This window comes from Neopsephotus bourkii, unplaced genomic scaffold (assembly GCF_033783945.1).
Source record: "Neopsephotus bourkii isolate Nb327-2 ecotype Australia unplaced genomic scaffold, CSIRO-AGI_Nbou_v1 NB_1511, whole genome shotgun sequence".
NCBI lineage: Eukaryota > Metazoa > Chordata > Aves > Psittaciformes > Psittacidae > Neopsephotus > Neopsephotus bourkii.
In genome coordinates, this window is record NW_026901987.1 from 367501 (window position 1) to 387854 (window position 20354).

The 20354-nt window shown below is 41.6% G+C and overlaps 1 protein-coding gene across 6 annotated transcripts in view; it reads right to left on the reverse strand.

The window, feature by feature from the left end:
• SYNCRIP (synaptotagmin binding cytoplasmic RNA interacting protein) overlaps positions 1-19916 on the reverse strand; it is a 27153-nt gene extending 7237 nt beyond the window's left edge. For 2 of the 6 annotated variants that reach the window (XM_061369751.1, XM_061369750.1), the window contains exons 1-10: positions 18503-18767; positions 17926-18085; positions 16914-17032; positions 16620-16727; positions 14767-14880; positions 14509-14685; positions 9873-10008; positions 8798-9003; positions 3071-3220; positions 1667-1788 (exon numbers count right to left, since the gene is read on the reverse strand). In XM_061369751.1, the coding sequence (XP_061225735.1) occupies positions 1667-1788; positions 3071-3220; positions 8798-9003; positions 9873-10008; positions 14509-14685; positions 14767-14880; positions 16620-16727; positions 16914-17032; positions 17926-18085; positions 18503-18511 (1301 nt within the window). In that variant the 5' untranslated portion in view covers positions 18512-18767. Of the gene's footprint in view, positions 1-1666; positions 1789-3070; positions 3221-8797; positions 9004-9872; positions 10009-14508; positions 14686-14766; positions 14881-16619; positions 16728-16913; positions 17033-17925; positions 18086-18502; positions 18769-19626 lie in introns of those variants that run through there. The other 4 variants (XM_061369753.1, XM_061369752.1, XM_061369749.1 and 1 more) reach the window with 4 other exon arrangements.
• Between the last annotated feature and the right edge of the window lie 438 nt (positions 19917-20354).

The window sequence follows — 20354 nt, forward strand, 5'->3', positions numbered from 1 at the left end:
ATCTTCTGGAATTATTAAAAAAAAAAAAAAAGGCGGGGGAATTAAAAACTAAAAGCCCTTACAATTTACCCATGAACAATATATTCCAAAAAGCGTACAGTTTAATCTAACTAGCTGCTTTCCTACAGCCTTGACAGTTCAGAAAAACAAAGGAACATGGAGAATTGCCAAATGAAAGAACCAGCAAGCAGAACTGAACAAGTTGCATTACCATACCTCTGACTAGAAGATCGAGAAGCAACTCTACTTTACCTACCTCCACAAAATGAGACATGCACATCTTAAACAATAAAAGGGGCAGGGATGCAGATAACACACAGCATATTAGTACTAGAAGTGACACATGCCACAAAACTTCCAGTGTTATAAATGTATTATGCTATCCAGAAGTAATAAATCTGGGTCTCAGATAATCTGCAGAGAACAGTTGGAGAGTAGGGGGGAGGGAAAAATCACACTGCATTATAACTGATCCAAGTGCATTTTAAGAAGATCTTCCTTTTCATCACTGGAAATGGGCCATTATTAGATCCTGAATACCAAGCAGATCTTGAATACCAAGCTAGCAGAACTGTTTGTACACTGCAGTATCTCCAACCAGAGACAACACAATCATGCAGACAACTGCTTGTGTTGAGAAGCAAACTGTGCAACTTCCAACAGCATTTTATGTTTTCATTAAATAAACAAGTATTTATGGTACTGTTGCCAAGATGCAGAATATACAGAAAGAAAGAAAGAAAGTTGTATCACCAAAAGACTTATGCAGAACAGAAAAGGCCTGCCTGGCACAGAAGAGAAGCAAAAGAAAAAAGAAATTCTCTTCTCACAGCAATACCAGATGCTCAAGGAAGAACAAAAGGGGCAAAAAGGTTATGAGAACTATAAGTAGAGCAAAATTAACCAATTGCATGTGTACAGTAGGGCACAATGTGAGAGCTGTATTAATCTGGTAACCTCACTACTCCGTTGTCTTGGATGCTGCACAGCAGCACTAGCAGAAGTTATTTTTGGAAATAAGGTGGAGGAGGGAAGATGGTTAGGAAAGCTACAAGATATCCAAAAAGGAAAACATACACGAATATTAAACAGAACACACAAGCAAGGAATTCCATATCCCACTCCCCCCCCTTTGGTTTCTTTGTTTTTGGTTGTTTTTTTTTTTTTTTGTCTTGCAGCATTCAGCTTTTTCAGTGCAAGATATCTGTTAGTATGACTTTAACACCTTCATGAGCAGATCTATCTTCTGGAAGTGGCAAATGAAGAATTTCAGGACCATCCTTTCAGTGGATGCTTTACTAAACAGGAAGGGCTATATCTGTACTGCTAAGCCTGCTGGGAGGAGCACATGTTGCTAAATTCATTCAAGTGACGTGTCAGTATAGAGGTATGTGGAATTTTTAAGTGAGAAGTGTGCACTTTTCATGACCTTCGAACATTTCCTCTGGTGTTTTCACACTGAGTGGAGAACTCCAGTACCTGAACTCTCACCAACACACTACTACATCTTAAGTAAAATGCAAACAACTTAAATGAATCCAGCATTTTCAGAGAAGCCAGAAAACCTACACACACTACAGTGTACCTACTAAAATACCAAGTTCCAATTCGGTAGGAGTGTACATGTCTTTCAGAAGTTACAACATGTGCATGCATTTACACTTACATCTGATTTTTAGCCGCTTGTCTCTGAGCTTTCCGTTCTTTCCTTTTTTGATCTGGTGGCTTAGCAAAAACAATTTCAATGTTTTCTCCCTCTAAATCTTTGCCATTCATTTCTTCCATTGCCTGAGGGAATTAACCAGACTTTAAATATACTTCTATGCATATCTAAAGTTATTAATTTTATTTTACCGTTTAGAGTACTCATTGTAAAATCTGTTGTCCAGAACTAAAATAACAATATAAAGCTACAGAAATAATCAGACAGCATAGTATTATGGGCTCCAGAGTTATGCATTTGCTCTAAACTTAGCTCTGAATCCCAGGACTGCAAGTGTCAGTTTAGAAATCTCCCACTCAGAGCTGTAAATGGCCTTCAGTCTTTGCAAGCTCTTTCAATTAATGAGGTGACAGTTCTGAAAGTATAGACTTTGCAACACAGGAATAAATTTCTAATGTCAGCACACACACAAACACTACTAAAGCTAGAGATCAGTATGTGGTTTTATTATTTTACTGGTAGTAAGTGTTTCTTTCTTTTTAAACCAGAAGCCAAAAATTAGAATTTAATGTCTCATTCTTACAACAAAACCAACAAAAACCCCAAAACAAACAAATTAAAAAACCCCACCCCGCCACCACACACACACTTACAGTACCCATAGCCCCAGTAACTGCTACAAGTTAAATTCAAACAGGGGAATCCTAAAGATTCTGCCACTTTAGAGAGTCTACATAGCTAAGCCTTGATGCGATACATATACTATGAAAAGACTCTTTCCATCACCTTCCTAGGCAGCTACTTTAAGGCATCTGGATGAGTAAGAAAAACTGAATTCCCTTGTATCCTGCATCTTCTCACAGAACATAAATAGACACTACAGACAGGAGAAGAATTACACTTTCCCCTCCTAATGACAGATAACAGGAGGGAAAAAAAAAAACCAAAACAAAACACCATGACCAGGCTAGCAAAATCCAATTACTCAACTGTCCAGCACCTCTCATCAAAAAGAAAAAGGTACTTATTCCACACCATAGAAAAGAAGTAATTCTGCTCCTGGAAGATAAAAAGATTACATACGATTTTATCACCTGCCCTAGAGAAACTGCTTTAGATTCTACCAGTAATTTAGTGAAAAGAATCACTCAACTTCTGGCACTTCAGTTTTGAATAACAACACAAGTGATTCTCTTTGATACACATCAGCAGAATTTACTTAGAATAGGTACCATCTAAGATTAACTTTTCAAGCTAGCAACTGTGTCTTCCTAGGAGACACCCAGAGAGGACAAACCTGTCAGTGTTAATGCATTACCATTTCTCCAGACAGAGCTTGTTCTGAAGTATGCAGCTTCTAAATGTTACGTTTAGTCAATACTTACACACAGAGTCCTCTTCACTTACCTTTACAGCACCATCCCGTTCATCAAAATGAATGAAAGCATAGTCTTTTAGCTTCTTCACTCGCTCTAGCTTCCCAAATTGACTGAAGGCCTTTTCTAGTATCTCCTCTGTTACAGTATTGGCAAGGTTGCGTACAAACAAAACTTTTACCTAAAAAAGAAACAAAAGCAAACAAACAAAAAAACCACTTAGAAGTGTGACCTAATGCCAGAAGACAAAGTTTTGCAAGTCACTGCTACTGGCAGTACTGAACACACCGTTACATTTTATGTACAGCACTTTATATACTTATACATGAATGTGTATTTATATATTCATACAGCAAGAGTTAGCTCCAAAATTCCCTGACTGATAGAAATACTACATCTATTTTCAAACATGATTACATAAGTATTAGTGTCCTGAAAGTCAATCCGATTTGTGTCAGTGTTTAAGAATCCCAGCAGCAGTAATTTTCAACTCAGAACACTTTTAAACTTGAAAGAAGGCAACCAGAATTGGTTACACACAGAACAGTTAACTTATCAAAACATTTCATTCTTTAGACAGGTTTTTTCCTCAGGTATTTGCAGAAAGAAGAGTCATCATTGTAGTATCTAGGTCAGAGGTGACAAGCCTGCAGTTCTCAAGCTGCTTAACTTGTGGCTCCCACACTATAGCTACACTAGATACCTAGCATCAAGACTGTCCTTGCTTGAGGAGTGTTCAGTGACCTGAAGCCACAGCTAGAAACGGGAATGCAGACAGGAGATACTAAGGCCAGTATCGCCAAGTCACCCTTGGACTTTCTCATGAGTCAAACTCTGTCCTTCCTTTGAGGAGCAGCCACTCACAATGGAGGTTTACTCCCTTCCCCAGGTCTTTAAAGCATGCAATATATCTAGCTCTTAAGCTACACAAAGACTACTATGGCAGTAAGGTCAGAGAGGCTGGTTGTTTTACCACCTATTGATACATGCCATTAACTGCCTGACAGTGACTAAATCATCTATATAAAGTTTCATCAACCACCACCATGATAAAAAGTACAGAACAGTCTGTCAAAGGCTTAAACTAGTCCTATTTCATATAGCAGACACTGGACACCAGGAATCACATTTATTAGTGACCTGTTAGTATTCAAAGACTCTTCTGTTCACACTGAGGTTGCATTAAATGACTGTATACTAGCACATTTACATGATGTCATCTATGAGTTCTCACAATTTACAGGCTCTTTGGATAGTTGGGGAGAATCCCTTCCATACACTGCCACCGTGCTGTGACAATCTTTGGCAGTGGGAGGTGATTACAACACTCACAGTCCTACATTCCTACACTGCAGCTGCTCAACAGCGAAGATCTGCAACTTCTATTCACGTGCCCTCCACTACTAAAGGTTTCAAATTAGCTGATGACAAGGGAACATTGTACATGGCAGCACCGACTTTCTACTCCTAACCCTGAAGGTCAACACAAATATCGCCACACAGGGTGTGAAAGAAGTAAAGAAAGCTTGCTTTGATTTTTTAAGCAGGTATGTACTCTCTACACCCACCATATACAGAAACTCAATAATCCTAGACATCCTTTTAATAAGAATTACTATGTAAGTAAGTTATAAATAAACAGGAGACACTTCCTTAAGTCTTCATCTCATTCGCTAGCTGAACTAGGGTGGGATGCAGAGTTTCAAAGGGATACTACAGATTATGAATGCGACCCAGTGTATTAACTCGTCTTTGGTAATAGCTGCTGATTCTAAGGAGATAATAAAAATCACAGCCAGCTCCACCAGGGAATCTGCTTCCTATCCTTTGCTAAGCTCCTCCTACATGCCTTGATGGCAAGGCCACTTATTTCTTTGTAAGGCACATGTGATAATGATTTTTAATAAACTGTTCTAATAACTACCTTATAACATCAAAATTAATTACATTTTTTTATGTAACCAATGGTTTTAAAAACTGGTAGCTTTCAAACAAAACTTCCTTATTCATAAGGAACCCTAAGCTGCCTTCACTAACAAATCCACAATGACTGACAAGCGTCAGACGTAAATAAAAACCTCAAAAATCATCACTTTTTTTTACAAAATACACTAATACAACTTTTTTTAAGGAAGTAAAAAGCAGTAACAGTTTTTCCCAGTGTAGATAAAACCATTAATCTTTAACAGCTTTTATTTTTTTTCAACATCTTTGGTCGTATTACAGGTTAGAAGTGTAGGGGAACCAGTTAAAGATGATGTCCAAGCTAAGAAGCAGGCAAAAGCATCGGTTAAGAGAGAGATGAACTCATTTTTATTTCACTTAAGCTATCTAAAGATGGAAGGGCAAGAGGGAAAAGCAGCCCTTTTCATTAAGGCTCATACATCGTAACACCAAGGATCCAGAAACAGACATCCAACAAGCAATATATGACAAAATGCTGCTGCCCAGAACTCACTTTTTAACCTGTTTAAGATTAGACGACCCTCAAAACTTCTGCAATCTGCTCCTTTTTCTCCATGTACCTACAACACAAAGACTTTAGACTTCATCACCATATTCTGCAAGGGTTACTAGCTCTGTCTCTTGTCCTCTAATCTACCAGGCAACCACAAGCGTAAGACTTTATCTAGCTGCTTAACCTGCCACTCCAGAACATCCTATGTTGCATCAGCCATGCTAGAAAAATCAAGTAAAACATTAAAAATTTTATCTGCAGGCATAAGAGCATCAAAATAACACTTGGGAGAAATGAAGTTAAACACAGCTCCAGAAGTTAGAAAGAAGTTCACTTTGGACGAGAAATAAAGTATTAAACCAACTTTACTTTGCTCTAGAAGTACTAACCTCCTGTAGCACCTATGTCTAGCTTCATAATCTAGCCTTCTACCTCACACTTAAAGTACTTCCTATTTAAGGTAACAGCCCATTTACATTTAAGTATGCATTCATACATTACTTCCCACAACAGGTAAGTTTGGAGGAGAAAGGAAAAAAGACTTGAGTAAACATTTCCCAACTTTACATTAGCAGGTGTCCATATATTGATGAAATGACATTCCGCTTTTAGGACAGCACACTGTTCACCTTCTGGTTACAAAGGTGGTATTTTTCTTCTTAGAATCATAGAGTGGTTTGGGTTGGAAATGACCTTAAGACCATCTAGTTCCAACCCCCCGCCACAGGCAGGTACGCCTCACCCTAGACCATGTCATCCAAGGTTCTGTCCAACCTGGCCTTGAACACTGCCAGCAATGGAGCATTTACAACTTCTCTGGGCAACCTCTTTCAGTGCCTCACCACACCACCCTCGCAGTAAGAACTTCTTCCTTACACCTAACCTGAACTTCCCATGTTCAGGTTTAAACCCATTTCTCCTTGTCCTACTGCTACAGCCCTGAAGAAGAGTCCCTCTCCAGCATCCTTATAAGTCCCCTTCAGATACTAGAAGGCTGCTATGAGATCTCTCCATGCAGACTTCTCCATCTTAACAGTCCCAACTTTCTCAGCATATCTTCACACAGGAGGTGCTCCAGCCCTCTGATCATCCTCCTATGGACGTGCTCCAACACTTTCATGTTCTTCTGTTGACACCAGAACCGTACACAATACTCCAAGAGCGGTTTCACGTGAGCAGAGCAGAGGGGCAGGATCACCTCCTTAGACCTGCTGGTCACGCTCCTTTTGATGTGGCCCAGGACATGATTGGCTTTCTGGACTGCGAGCGCACACTGCTGGCTTACGTTCAGTTTCTCATTGACCTATGAGAACAAATCTCATAGTTTCTTCTTATGGACTTGCTTTTCCAGGAGTCCCTACAAGAACACTGCTGATCAGATTATTCTGATTAAAGTAACCTACTCTTATTCACAGTGTTCCCTCCAGAGTTTTCTACTACAGGAATGTGTAAGACGACAAGGATCAACAGTTTTCCCTTTGCTCCCAGCTGACAGTACTCAGAAGCAATGACAACCAACCTGCAGCTCCCATCTGCAAGATTACAAGACTGCAGCAGCAGTTCAGTTGCTCTTAGGACAAAGACAGCGATAAAAAAAACAAAGAGTAAACCTAATACTTCTAGAAGCCCAGATGTGGTCAGTTTCTCAAAACGTACAGTAAGTGGGCAAGTAAGACTGGAATAGAGACTTTGCTTGCTGCAAGAATACATTAAGTGACAGAGCCAGTAAGAAAGACACCAATGCTCATCTCAGCTTCTGCCTTCAGACACGGGCTAGATGCTCTCTACCTTTTCAATTTATTCATACGCATAGTCTCACTCTTTCATACATCTTCAACCCAAGCTCCACGTCCTATCTTTGGTACATGTCACTATAAGTTTGCAAGTTGATTTTCTGCACATTTTCCGTATTTATATTTCTTCCATTTTCATGTCCCATTTCAAATATAAAACAAAGCATTAACTCAAAAACCTGTATATTAAATAGGGCAAACCATTATCAAGTTTTAATGTCTTTAGTTTTTCACTCCCCACATCTGTAAACTTACTCAGAAAACATACCTGATTATGTCCTCTATCACTTCCTACTCATCTATTCAGTCATGTCAGCAGAAGTTCCTGCTTATTCAAACATTTGGATGGATTAGGTCTCTTCTCTTTTGAGCCAAAAAAACTGAACAGATAGATAGGCTGCCATATTTAGGACACAGCACCTTCAGAAAATTTTACCTGCAAGATTCCTCCCCACTGCTGATAGTCTATGATGCCAGGCAAGGAAAATAGTCTGCAGACAGGGTAGTCCAAAAGCTTCTGTAACACTTGTATTACAAAAGCAGCTTTTTTTTCCCTAGAATGAGCCCCCACCCCAACCCTTTTCCCTTATGGCTCACCAAAGAGGAGATCCCAGCCAAGCTATCTTACTAGGTCCATCAAAGTAGGACTCCAGCAAGTGACGTGTCTCAGATGAGAGTAAAAGCACAGACAAAAAGCAAGCTAAGAGAAAGAGATAAGGATATGGGCTAGCTAGGAGTTTTCATTAAACAACTCAACTACACAACATAACCGAAAAGACATGGATGGGCATTATCTGATGGGGGGGGGAATATTAAAAAAGTCACATAGTTAGTTTCCGGCAAAATACGACACACACACACACACACACACACACACACACACACACACACACAAAAACCAGCTACAATGTACTTTGAAGAGTTAATAATCCAGACTCCAGTTTCAATGAAATACTCAAAATCCAAAATATTACTAATCTTGGTATTTTAGGGAATTACCCCCTCCCCCAAACTAAAAGACTGAGTTCAAAATACAAAGTAATTGCATAACTTCTCACAAGCAACCACTAAAGGCAGCTTTGAATATATGTTTATGCATCTTACTGACATGTTCCAATTCTGATGAGGTAAGCAAAGTTCCAGGTTTAAAAAGAACTAAAGCTTGTTCTGTGATCATATCCAGATCTCTGTCCATCCGTATATTAAGCTACTAACTCATTCTAAGTTTCATAGTCACCACCACTTCCAGATGAGAAATTAAGTCCATCACCCTATGTGTCATTTTGGAAAAAATTACATCCAATACTCAGCTTTGGGAGCATAAGACAACATCAGTGAAGGGTTTTTAAATTCACATCAGTTCTAAAGTGTATTCATATTTTTATCAGCTCACCTACAACATCTCTCAAGGATGAAAGATGCTATTTAAACTTAGGCTCATGTCAGGAAGTACTTATTTTGGAACAAGGCACTTCAGGTATATTATGTTCCCTTACAGCTTTATTACCTTTGCCATGACTTCAGGATCTGGGTCTTCTATAGGGTCAGCCCATTCCACTGTTACAACATTTCCCCAGACTTTCACTTTGCCGCTCATTAACCTACGTCTGGCCTGAGCAGCAGTTTTGTGATCTTCATATTCAAGGAAACAGAAACCCCGGTTCTTTTTCTTGTCATCAGGCTGGTGATACAATATGACATCTGTAAGACCCTCTGAAATTAAGCAAAATATTTGTTATGATTTCAAGCCATGCATTTTTATTACAAAGTGGGGATCATCTTTATGGTAAATACGCATCTGACAAGCAGTTCCAGAAAAGGCATAAACACGATAGACTTTTGAGACCATGTACATAATAAAGTTTCCCTACCATGAAGACTGACATTTTCAAAGAAAGATATTAGACTATCCCAAGTCAGGTTTCATTTTCATTAGGTGAAGAAAACTTAGTAGCTATGAAAGAGTACCCTTCCTCTAACTGAACGGAGGAGACATAAGGGCAGCCAAAAGTTATGTTTTCTCAGTTCTCACAAATTGCTAAGTCACACCACTTAGTGGCACATGTTTTTCCATGGATGTCTAAATAATAAAAGACCAAATCTGCATGATTTTAAGACATCCAGAAAGAATCAGTGCTGCTCCAATGAACCCAAAGTATCTAATTCAGTAGCAGAGGGAACCATCAAGTGTTTCCTTTGACAGGTTTTATCAAAGGGCTGCTTTTCAAATCAGTAAGAATTCTGAAGCACAGAACTAGTTACATTGTCCAACCTGTTTCAGTTTTGCCTTGAAAAGTTTTAAAATATCTGGTAATATTAAAATAACTTTTTTTTTAACATTACCGAGTTATGTTCTAGGTAAAGCTTGCAACCACATATCTAGCCTTACCGCAAATAATTTCAGCCCTCAGCACAACAACAGGTTAGTAAATCCCAAACTCGTAGGAAGTAGGACAAATGCCAAGTGGTCTGCATTTGGACTCCTCATCACTCAACCATAATCCAAAAATATGGTGAACAGAGCTCATCACTGGTTATGTTTGACATCTTTCCAGCTCTACAAAACATAGTTATTGACATACCTGTTACTTTGCTAAATTCTTCAACGATCTGCTCCTTGGTTTTACTCTTAGGAATAGAACCAACAAAAAGCCTATTATTGGCAACAGAGATGCATACACCGATGTGTTTTCCAGAACGAATTTCATGGTTGTTATACTGAAAGAAAAATAATTGGAGAATCACTTACATATAATTTTCACTCCTCTCCAATATCAGCATGCCAAATATTTCACTTCTGCAAATTCAGCATTGAGCAATATATTAAATTCTTTGGAGCTTAACACAATCTTACAATGTATATTCAACTGTTTTGAAGTATACCTATGTTCTCTTAATATATCTCCAAAGTTTCAGCTAGCAATTATTCTTCCCTTCTTTTTAATCCTCTTTCTTAAGACATGTTATTTTAGACACTTTTTCAGGTAGAACCATGAAAGATACATCTTATGTCCACGTCATCAAGGTCAAGGATTCTACTTTCACAATAGTACAAAAACAAACAAAAAAAAAAAAAAAACAAGTTCCTCTACAGATTTTACGTATGAATTTTGGATTTGTACGTAATACAAGACCCAAGTTACAGTTACAGTCAGATTCCCTAAAGTTTATTAACAAAAGGAGACCCATGATCAGGTAGGTCTTCATAAAATGCGCAAAAGCAATTGGCAAATACTTTCCAAAGCATAGGCACATAGATTGCACATGTAAAGATAGTAAACAGCAAGAACCACCTTCTACTGACTTGAAATCCTAAGACTTCTGTTCATATGCTTCTCCCATAACAGACTGTTTAGAAGACACCCTGAACAAGTCAGCAGTTTAAGGAAAAAGAAATGTTAATGTAGACATCTGTTGACAAAAAATGCCTTTCATTGAGATGCAGACACAGACATGCATCAGCCAAAAAAGCAGCAGGGAGGTCAGCTGGTGGTACATCAACCCCTTTCCAAATGGAAGCCCTGCAACACATTGTTCTTTAGGTAGGAAAATATATTTTGTGGTCAACATCTTATTGACAAGTAGCAGGACAACTTTTTAAAATTTAATCTAGCTATTTATTCTAGAAGGTATTTGGTGTTTTGATTGTAAATCTTCCTGCATAAGCAAGTTGTCCCACAATCCCTCTTGTTTTGGGCACTAAAATCGGGGTGAAGATGTTTATCTTGTGCAAACAAAAACTACATCACTGAAATTTTTCAAAGCTACTGAAAGTAAAATGAGCTAAAAGGAGAACAGTGCATGTGAAAAGGACCTGGAGTGGCATCTTCCCAACCAATTATGTATCAAAACATAGAGGATACAGTAGAAGACTTCTATCTCCGTATCTGTTGCCCATGTGGCAGAGGAATATTTGATTTTAAAGTAGGAAACAGCTGCACAGAAAGACTGCAATATGTATTACAATCACTAGTAAACACACTTAAGCACATTAATGAAGAGACTTATTACAGTAGGTCATAACAATCATTTAAAGAAAACACCTTTAAAGCAGCTGACAGTTTACAAGTCTGGAAAAAAAGACCCAAACTTATTCTTCATTAACCAAGTATACATTAGGAAGCACCTGTTTTAATGAGAGAGTGGTCAAACACTGGAACAGGCTTCCTAGAGGTGGTTGATGCCCCAAGCCTCTCAGCATTTGGACAAGGCCCTTAATAATACTTTAAATTTCAGTCAGCCCTTAAAAGTGGTCAGACAGTGGGACTAGATGACTACTGCTGGTCCCTTCCAACTTAAATACTCTATTATATATGGATAATAAAATATATTATCCCACTGTTCCTGTTAAAGTCTAAAAGCTATACATTTAATCCAAAACAGGCCCCCCATAAAATTCATTCCAACAAAGTAATATTTTACAACATTAAAAAAAATAAAATACCATATTGCAATTCCACAATGACAATAATTTCTAGTATATTTTTTTCCATACCATCATACATTAACTACCAGAAAAGCAGCTTTGAATTAGTTGCTCTAGAATAGAAAGTTGGTGCTTTTTAGGTAAATAGTTTACATACCATCTGTAAACTTAGATACAACATGAACAGGCCCAATTCATGACCTGCGTCAAGTGCCAAAACAGTCAGGCTACCAAATTAGCTATGTCAGCATACTGCTTCCCCCTCCTGTCACCACTGAATCAATGCCCAAAGTTAATAACAGAGATATTACTACCCTCTAGATGCTATTACTTTTTTTTTTTTTTTATTCCTAAGTTCTACAGGAACCTAGTCACAAACAGGTCAAAGTATGCATAGCCCATCTTGTCGTTTTTTCCACTTAAACTTTCACCAGCAAATTTAACTTACTTCCAGCAGCAAATGACAGGTTGTACTGCTATACACTGCTGGCAAGCTGCTTAAGAAGCATATTTGCATAACCCACCTGTAACTGCACTTTGATCAAGCTTACACTTGCTCTAGTCAAAAATACACGGCAAGCTAATACAGTTTTCGGTACATTTTCCAACAGGCTTCACCTCGAGTATTTATCCTGTATCCACCACTCCAATACTCTGAAAAACTAGTTATCTAACAGCTCCACATGAAATAGGATTGAGAATTGAAGATGTTGCGAAAGAACACAACTGGAACTATAATGCTTAGAACAGCATAAAACATAAGGTAAACACAAACATGTCAACAGGGAAAAAAGCCTGAGGTTAAAAAAAGTGACATTAAACTTCTGATAGTCAGTGCTTCTGTGAACACTTGGGATGCTGTTTCTACTTAACCAGAGAGGGTAACCACAATAGATTAAGTACTCAACATAAAAATAACTACTGCTCATATCTGTAAGTCTTCTCAGCATCAGAAGGGAAATAACAGAACCCGCCCTGTCCCAGAAGTCCAGAAACCTGGGAAACAAGCTGTGTATCAGAAGATTACAAGTAGGATCAAAAAGAACACCACCTGTTAAAGTACCGGGTTATTATAAATGAAACCATGGGTTCCGCATTTCCAAGAGCCTTTCAGCAGCCTCTCCCATGCATGGGTAACTAATGAAAGTATTAGGCTTATGATTTTCGACTGAGCTCTACAGCCATATTTTGCTAATATCCCTGCAACTCACTCCTCAATAACTTGGAAGACTTAAAATACACCTAACTAGCCAGCTAACTATGGCTGGAACCATTCAAAAACTGACAAATACCATAGTTTCTAATTTAAAACTAACCCTGCCCTCAGAGAAGTTAGCATAAAGCCTGAAAAACTGCCCCATCAATTGCAACTTTTCAACTACTGTTCTCAGTGGCTGTTTAACTGAAAACCAGAACACAATGCACTTTCTTCCTGCAGATCAAACATCAGACATAAAGGGACACCAACTACCTCTTTCCCTTCTATCATTTAGTGGAAGACTGAGGCCAGGAATGTTACTTTTTTGGAAGCACAACCTGAATGACATTTCAGAGAATGCTGCTTTTAAGCAAAATCCAATTAAACAAAGAAAATTTTCTTTTTGTTCATTTATTAGGTCTCTCTGAGAACATATGCTATTTAATTCATAGCTTTGCTAAGTCATGTCCATAGCTCTCTTGAGAGAGCTCACACAATATAAATGGCTAGGCTGACAATGAAAGAGGCATATGCAGTTATCCTCACTATATCTGAATGGCACACAGGAACACCAACCACTTACTTAAAAAGCTAAACACCATATACCAGATATTTTTGTACTTACGCTTCTGCAGACATTTCTATTTTGTACTTACGCTTCTGCAGACATTTCTAAATAGACATTTCAAAACACATTCTCACCTTCAGCTCCACCAACTTACATTAATACATGTCAACAGAGCGTCTTAATGGTTTAACATGTATGTTATTACAAAACAAGAAATTGTAACTCTACTATATCAATTAATGCAGTTATCAGTACACCTCAGAATGAGTACGATTAGCACTCGAGGGGCATACTGCACAGTGATCTTGACCATGTCAATGTAGTAGTAGCTAGCTCAAGAAATTCAAATTCAACTTAAGTAGGAAAACGAAGGAGCACTGTGAGGATCAGGGTGCTGTTTCTTTTTCCCCTCCTTTTTAGTGATGGATATTTCATGCATAAAACCTGGGAAGCTTATTAAGAGTTTGATCTAAGGAATCAGATACTATTTCACACCTCCATGCAAAATAGAGGAAATGCTTTTTAACCTGGCTGGATATATGACTTTTTCCAGTCAGGTGCAGCAAACACTTAACACTTGGGAGTGACCACTTCCCATGTGAAGTGTCTTATGAAATGCTCCTACTTTTGGAAGCCTTCTCCCAGCGCGAGCCCCCTACCGGTGCACAAGCAAATCAGAAATCACAGCCAACCTGACCAACACTTCTCTTGAAGGCAACCCAAACACCACTTCTCTCCAAAACTCATCCAGATGCAGACACCTCAGAAGTCACTACTGCTTGTGCAACTTCTGTTAATAATAAAGGCTCATCTAACTGGACCAAACACAAGTCCACCAGCTTCCCCACATCTCTCCCCCCGACACACACCCACCCAGTGCCTAATACAGCTGGTGAAATCAACACACCTAGTGGACTAAGTGATCCAGTGACAGTTTCACCTTAAGAATGTAAGCATCAGGACAAACTGCTTATAAGCCAGCGTACTCTTACAGGGGAAAAAAAATATCTACATAAGAAAACTTACCAATTTAACAGCTTCCTGAGCTGCCTCTTTAGTACAAAAAGTGACAAAAGCATATCCTCTGTTTAGACCAGTTAGTGGATCCATCATTAAGCGGAGATCCCATATAGGGCCAGCTTTCTCAAATAATGGAACAAGTTCATCTTCAAACAAGTCTCTTGGAATCTTGCCCACAAATATCTACAACAGGCATACAGAGTGGTGTTTATAAAAAAAAAAATACTTCCAATGAATAAGACTACGTAAACATCTCCTTCTTACCTCTGTACCAACAGAAGGTTGCTGTCCTGAATATACAGATTCTGGAGGAGGTCCACCATACTTCCTCTGTCCAGTAGTCACATCAAGAGTGTAGCCAGTTCTCTCCAAGAGTGCCTTTAAGTAAGAAACTTAAAATTTTAAAATCGTATACAAATTGAGCTAGTTTAGATGCACTTCATTTCCAAACAGACATGCTTGTAATTCCTCTTAAAGTGGACTGCTTTGAAACTCCCACAGGCAAACAAGCCCACTGGTAGTACTTTGACAAGCAACTTGGAACAATTACTACAACTATAAGGTAAACACTGCTATGAAATAACAGATTCCCGTAAAGTTTTCCACAATTCCTTCATTTTCATACAAAAGGAAAAAAAAAAAGTAAGGACAAGAAACAGAATAGCAAGCTTTCCTTTAATTAAAAAGATCTGAGTCTGAGCCACTTCTTGTTTTGGCATGTCCAATCCTGCAACTTTTATGCACAGGAGTTCCCTTCACTTAATGAGATTACTCATAAGTGTGAAGTTGAAGAACACATGTTTAAGTGCTTACACCCCTGTAACACTTTCCAGACTGCTTCAGATATCCAACCACTGACGTGGTAGTACTACTTCCTTTCTCCTATCCTCCACCTTTCCTCTAAATTCTTCGTGGGCACATACAGCATCCCAGCACAACTAATCCTCACTAGAATCACCGCATAGAGTCACAGATAACACTACCAATGTAAATGTTAGATGAAATTCCAGCATATATATCTATAAACATATAATGAGAAACTCCTCTGAAATTAGTCTCTCTTTAATAATTTTGTCCAAAGACAAATCACATCTACAAACACAAAAACAATGTATTAAACAAGCCTAATTATAATCAAGAGTAGGTAATTTCACCACTGGAAAACTGCAGTTATTTTAACTGCTATAGCCATCAGCAGTAAAAGCTATGCTACTTTAAGCTGGTTAACAAAGTCCACATGGTTTTATGTGGTAGTGGCAAAAACTGCATCAAGTTCTTTGGGTTTATTTTATAATTAATGGCATCCCAGCCTCAAAGTCAGGAGAAAAAAAAGATTTTCTAGTTTTGCAAGATACTTAGTTATTTGTAGTATATAGCACACTCAATTTGCACTTTACACATGAGAAGTTAAAGATTAAAGATTCTCTCGTTTTTTAAGACATCAACTAAGCATGCTTAGATGGTGTTCCTTCCCTTAAGCTTTGGTGAAGTTGCTAATCACGGAATTTTTAATGAATCACAGTATGCCTAACCCTTGAGACAGTAGTCTCTTACTAGTAGAAGACTGAGTCCAAGAAATAATATATCCATTATTAAGGCAGTTTGGGGCACAGTGATTATGTCATAAGAAGTAGGCTAAATCCTATATCCATTACAATGTTTTTTTTCCAGACCTATGTGCTATCTCCTCCATACTGTGGAGACACTCTAAGCCTGAACTGCAGAAAAACCAAACAAGAACGAAAAAAAAAAAAAGGCAACAAAGCAACCAGCAGTAGCTGAAGTTATGCATTCTGAACTCGAAGAATTGTGCTAGCACATTTCCCAAAACTTTTAACTGTGAACAAGTATAACTCTCTCAACTAGACATTAAGCAAACTGTCAAATCCTTTCCACTTTTCTATACATTTGGTTCCAGTAATTAAAAGCATATTAAATTTCCTCTTGAAGGGGAAGAAGTGCAAGATATAAATGCAAGTGGCAGTTTTCAATAATTAAAAATAATCCAAAATAGCCTTTTTAAGAAAAACACAGTTCTGAAAGAATAAAGGAACCTATCACAACAGCCTTGAAAAAACACAGACAAACAGTGTAACTTGTATCTTTTAGGCACATACCTTTATTTTTGCCTCATCTGGTCCTTTGCTAGAATCTGCCACCTTGGTCCCCTGTTTTTCCCTCTGCCTGTATGTCTTCATGACTCCACATAAAAAGGCACTTTTGTTCTGCAAAAGATACATTAATCTTCAGTTCTGAAAACATGACAAGCCAGAAATTAATTTTACCTTGAACGAACACAGTGCTTGTTTTACATATCACACATTGATCACTGAAGTGACTTAAGCAAACTTCTTGCCAGTCAACTTGCAGTTTAACCCTCAACAATTGTATTCTAGATTACTTAACATTACCTGAACATGTGAGAGATCACTGTCTTTAAACTGCTGAAGCACTGCCAATGCACCTTCTTCATTAAATTCCTTTAAAGCTTCAATAGCTCTTTCATCTAGATCACTATGTGCAACTAGCCCTAGAGAAAAGGGAAAAAAAAAAAGATTATATTTGGGTAGCAATCTTAGTTTAACCAGATTTAACACATCTATCACGTTTCAGTGACCCTTATTTCAATCACTGATTAATGTAAGTTACTATAAGTAATCACTAGATTCCTCTTAATGATAAGTATTTAAGTGTATTTAATCTTTTCTTTTAATCAAAAAGTGTCCAAAAAAAAAATCAAGATTCAGAGTAACAGTTACTACATTTACGTATTCATTTTACTTCTATGAAACCCAGATGTTACACGGGCCAAGTTTATTTTCAATATCCTGAAGCTGAATCCAGAAGGATCTATCAAAACAAACCTGACTTAGCTTGCCTAGCAATAGTACCCTGATGCATTCTGACAAAGCTTTTACAGAGACAAATAAACTGCAGCACTCAAAACGACTACCACACTGCAAAAGTCAAGGTTAAAAATATCTAGCTGCCACCATGTCTGAGAGAACCAATACAATAACCTTTGCATCCATGAGCCCAAATACTATGTCACGAATTACCATATACATGAACAGATGAATACCAAGGCTTCAGTTACTTGCAGTTACCTACAGCTACTGTAAAAAATGCACCACGACCACATCACCTACTCCTAAAAATTATCTGTTGCCCCTTACAGCCATTGCTATGGTCACCTGCATATTTCTTCTCATTCCTACCCTTCAGTCCAAGTGTCCTGGCCCAAGACTTTCCTCTGAAAAATGGTATGACAAATTAAAGCACCGAGTGGAAAACACCCACAGTTTTTTGTAAAACTGCAGTTCCCATACTTTTGGAAACCACAAAAAGTTGCTATTTTAGCCTAAAGATAGCAAAGTCCAGTAAAATACTGTTATGTGTGGTTTTGCAAGTTTTACATCTTACCTGCAACGTAAATTTCATCTAGTTTTTCAGCAACTTTCTGTGGTAAACCAGCATCAAGCAATGTCTGGAAATGCTCAGAATGGGTAACTGCAGCAGAAGTATCCATGGGCTCTTCTGTACCATTCCCATTAACATGTTCAGTAGCCATGTTTCCAGATATCTGTTCAAATGCAATAAGCATCATAATTAAGCTACAAATATCTTCAGATAGAATAATTCAAGTTACAATACATGCAAAAGACCGCCCTATTCTTGGCAGAAGGAGGGAACAAAAACCAAACCCCACAAACCAACAAAAACCCAATAGAAACAAACGAACAAAAAAGTAGACCACTTCCCTAATACTTTTTAGCTTTGGAGGCCACACAAAATTCCTCAAAAGAAGCACTAACACAAAGGAAGCCCTAACACCACTGCCTAGCGGGGGTGCGGTAGCTTTCACTGCAGGTTTTACACAACCTAGCCAGACACTCTGACTCACCTCCCTCTCTGTCTCTCTAACACACTCCCTAAGAGGTTCTGAATAAGTTAGAAAAGGAGCAAGAAGCCAATGGCGGGGGAGGGAGGAAGAGCAAACCTGCCACATGCAGCCGCCGCTACCGCGATACCGTCACTGACACCCGCTACTGTCTCCACCTCCCGCTGCAAACTCGCTGCCCGCCGGAGAGCCGCCTCTCCAGGGCCGAGGCGCGACCGGGATCCCTTCCCGCCTCCACTCCGGTGTCAGCCGGGCAAGCGAGAGGAACAAAGCGCTCTTCCCAGTCCGCACCCACCCACGGTGGCGGCAGCAGCGGCAGCCGCCATGAGCCTGATGGAAACACGTGCTCTGCGCGTTCAGATGTCCTACAACTTCCTCCGGTGACCGACTTCCCCCCTCTCCGCCACAGTCCTGCAGGAGGAGCAGCTCCCCCCCACCCCAAGCCCCAGCCATTCCCCACCTCTCACCCTATTCCCCCCGGAGAACGGTTGCAACACCCCGGGCCCTATTTCACCAACTCGGCCGGGAGCTCGCGGCGCCTCCCGGCCCCGCCACCGCCACCGCCACCACCCCTCCCAGCCACACTTCTCCCCGAAACAATGCAGGGGCCCGCCGCCAGCCCCGTCTCCCGGTCGGGAAACGCCGCTGCCCGCCGCCCACCGCCTCACGACGTGACTGGGGGCACGGGAGACCCGAGCGGGCCCCCTTCCTTCGCACATGCCGGTCATCGAGGTCGCGGGTCCTCTGGCCTGGCTTGGCCCGGCCCGGCCCAGCCCAGCCCAGCCCCTCATGGGCAATGAATGGAGTAGCGGAGCCGGCAGGACAATGAAGAGAGAGCCACGCGCCCCACGCAGGGACGGCCCGGGTACCCCCGGCCGCCGCCGCCTCCCCAGCGCCGGCCAGCTGCCGGGCCTAGTGCGCGGGCACCGGCCCAGGCCGGCCGGCCGCCCCCCGCCCGACAGCGGCGGCCACGAAGGCAGCCAGCTCCTCCACCCATCACGCAGCGCCCGGCAGCCGGGCCCCGGCCCGACAACAGCTGCAGGGCCCCAGCGTGTGCCTCCCGCCCCGCCCGCCAGCTCCCCTCCACCGTCTCAATCCTTCACAGCCGCCCAGCGCGGCCCTGCCCCGGCCCGCTCCCACCCCGCTCCGCGGGCGGCTGCTGCCGCTCCGAGCCGCTGCGAGCCCGATCCCGCCTGCGTGCCCTCCGGCGCCCAGCGCCTGACCTGTCTCTGCGGGGGTGAAACGCCGTGCGAAGGGGCTCGGGGCGCGGCTAGCGGCTCGGCGTGCTGAGGAGCTGCCCCCCTTCTCCGCTCCCTCGGTGTGTCCGGACAGTGTGCTGGAGCTGGCGTAAAATGGCGGCCGCTCGAGCGCTCACGCCGCTGCTGGCACCAGCCCCAGCCCCTTCCACTCGGCTCGGGAAGGGGGGGTGGGGGGGTGACGGGGGGGGAGTAGAGGAGGAGGCGCCGCGCGCGCTGGCGCAGCCCCAAACCCGGGGTCTCCCAGGCAGCTCCGCAAGGGTTATCGCCTCGCCCCGCCCGCCGGGGCCGCGCGCGCCCGCCACGCCCCGCCCTCCCGTGCTCTCCGCGTTCCTTGCGGAGCGGCGCGCGCCGCCCTCGTCCCGCCCGGGGTGGAGCGTCAGGCGGCAGGGGCGCGCGCAGGGGGCGCGCTGCCGACGAGAGGGGTGGCGGCGACGGCCGCGGCGGCGAGACGGGCCTCGGGCTGGGAGGGACGGGGCCGGGCTGCGCGGCACCGCCCGTGCACCTGTGCGCGGACACCGGCGGCGGAGCGGCTGGGCGGGGATTGGGCTGAGCGGCTGTTCCCACGGCGCGCAGGTGGCGCGCAGGGCACCGCCGCGGCCCGGGAGCCCGGGCCCGCGACGGGGGGACGGAGACAAAGCCACGCAGACAAAGGGAGGGGAGAGCGGCGCTTTGTGTGGCTGCCGGCCAGGCGC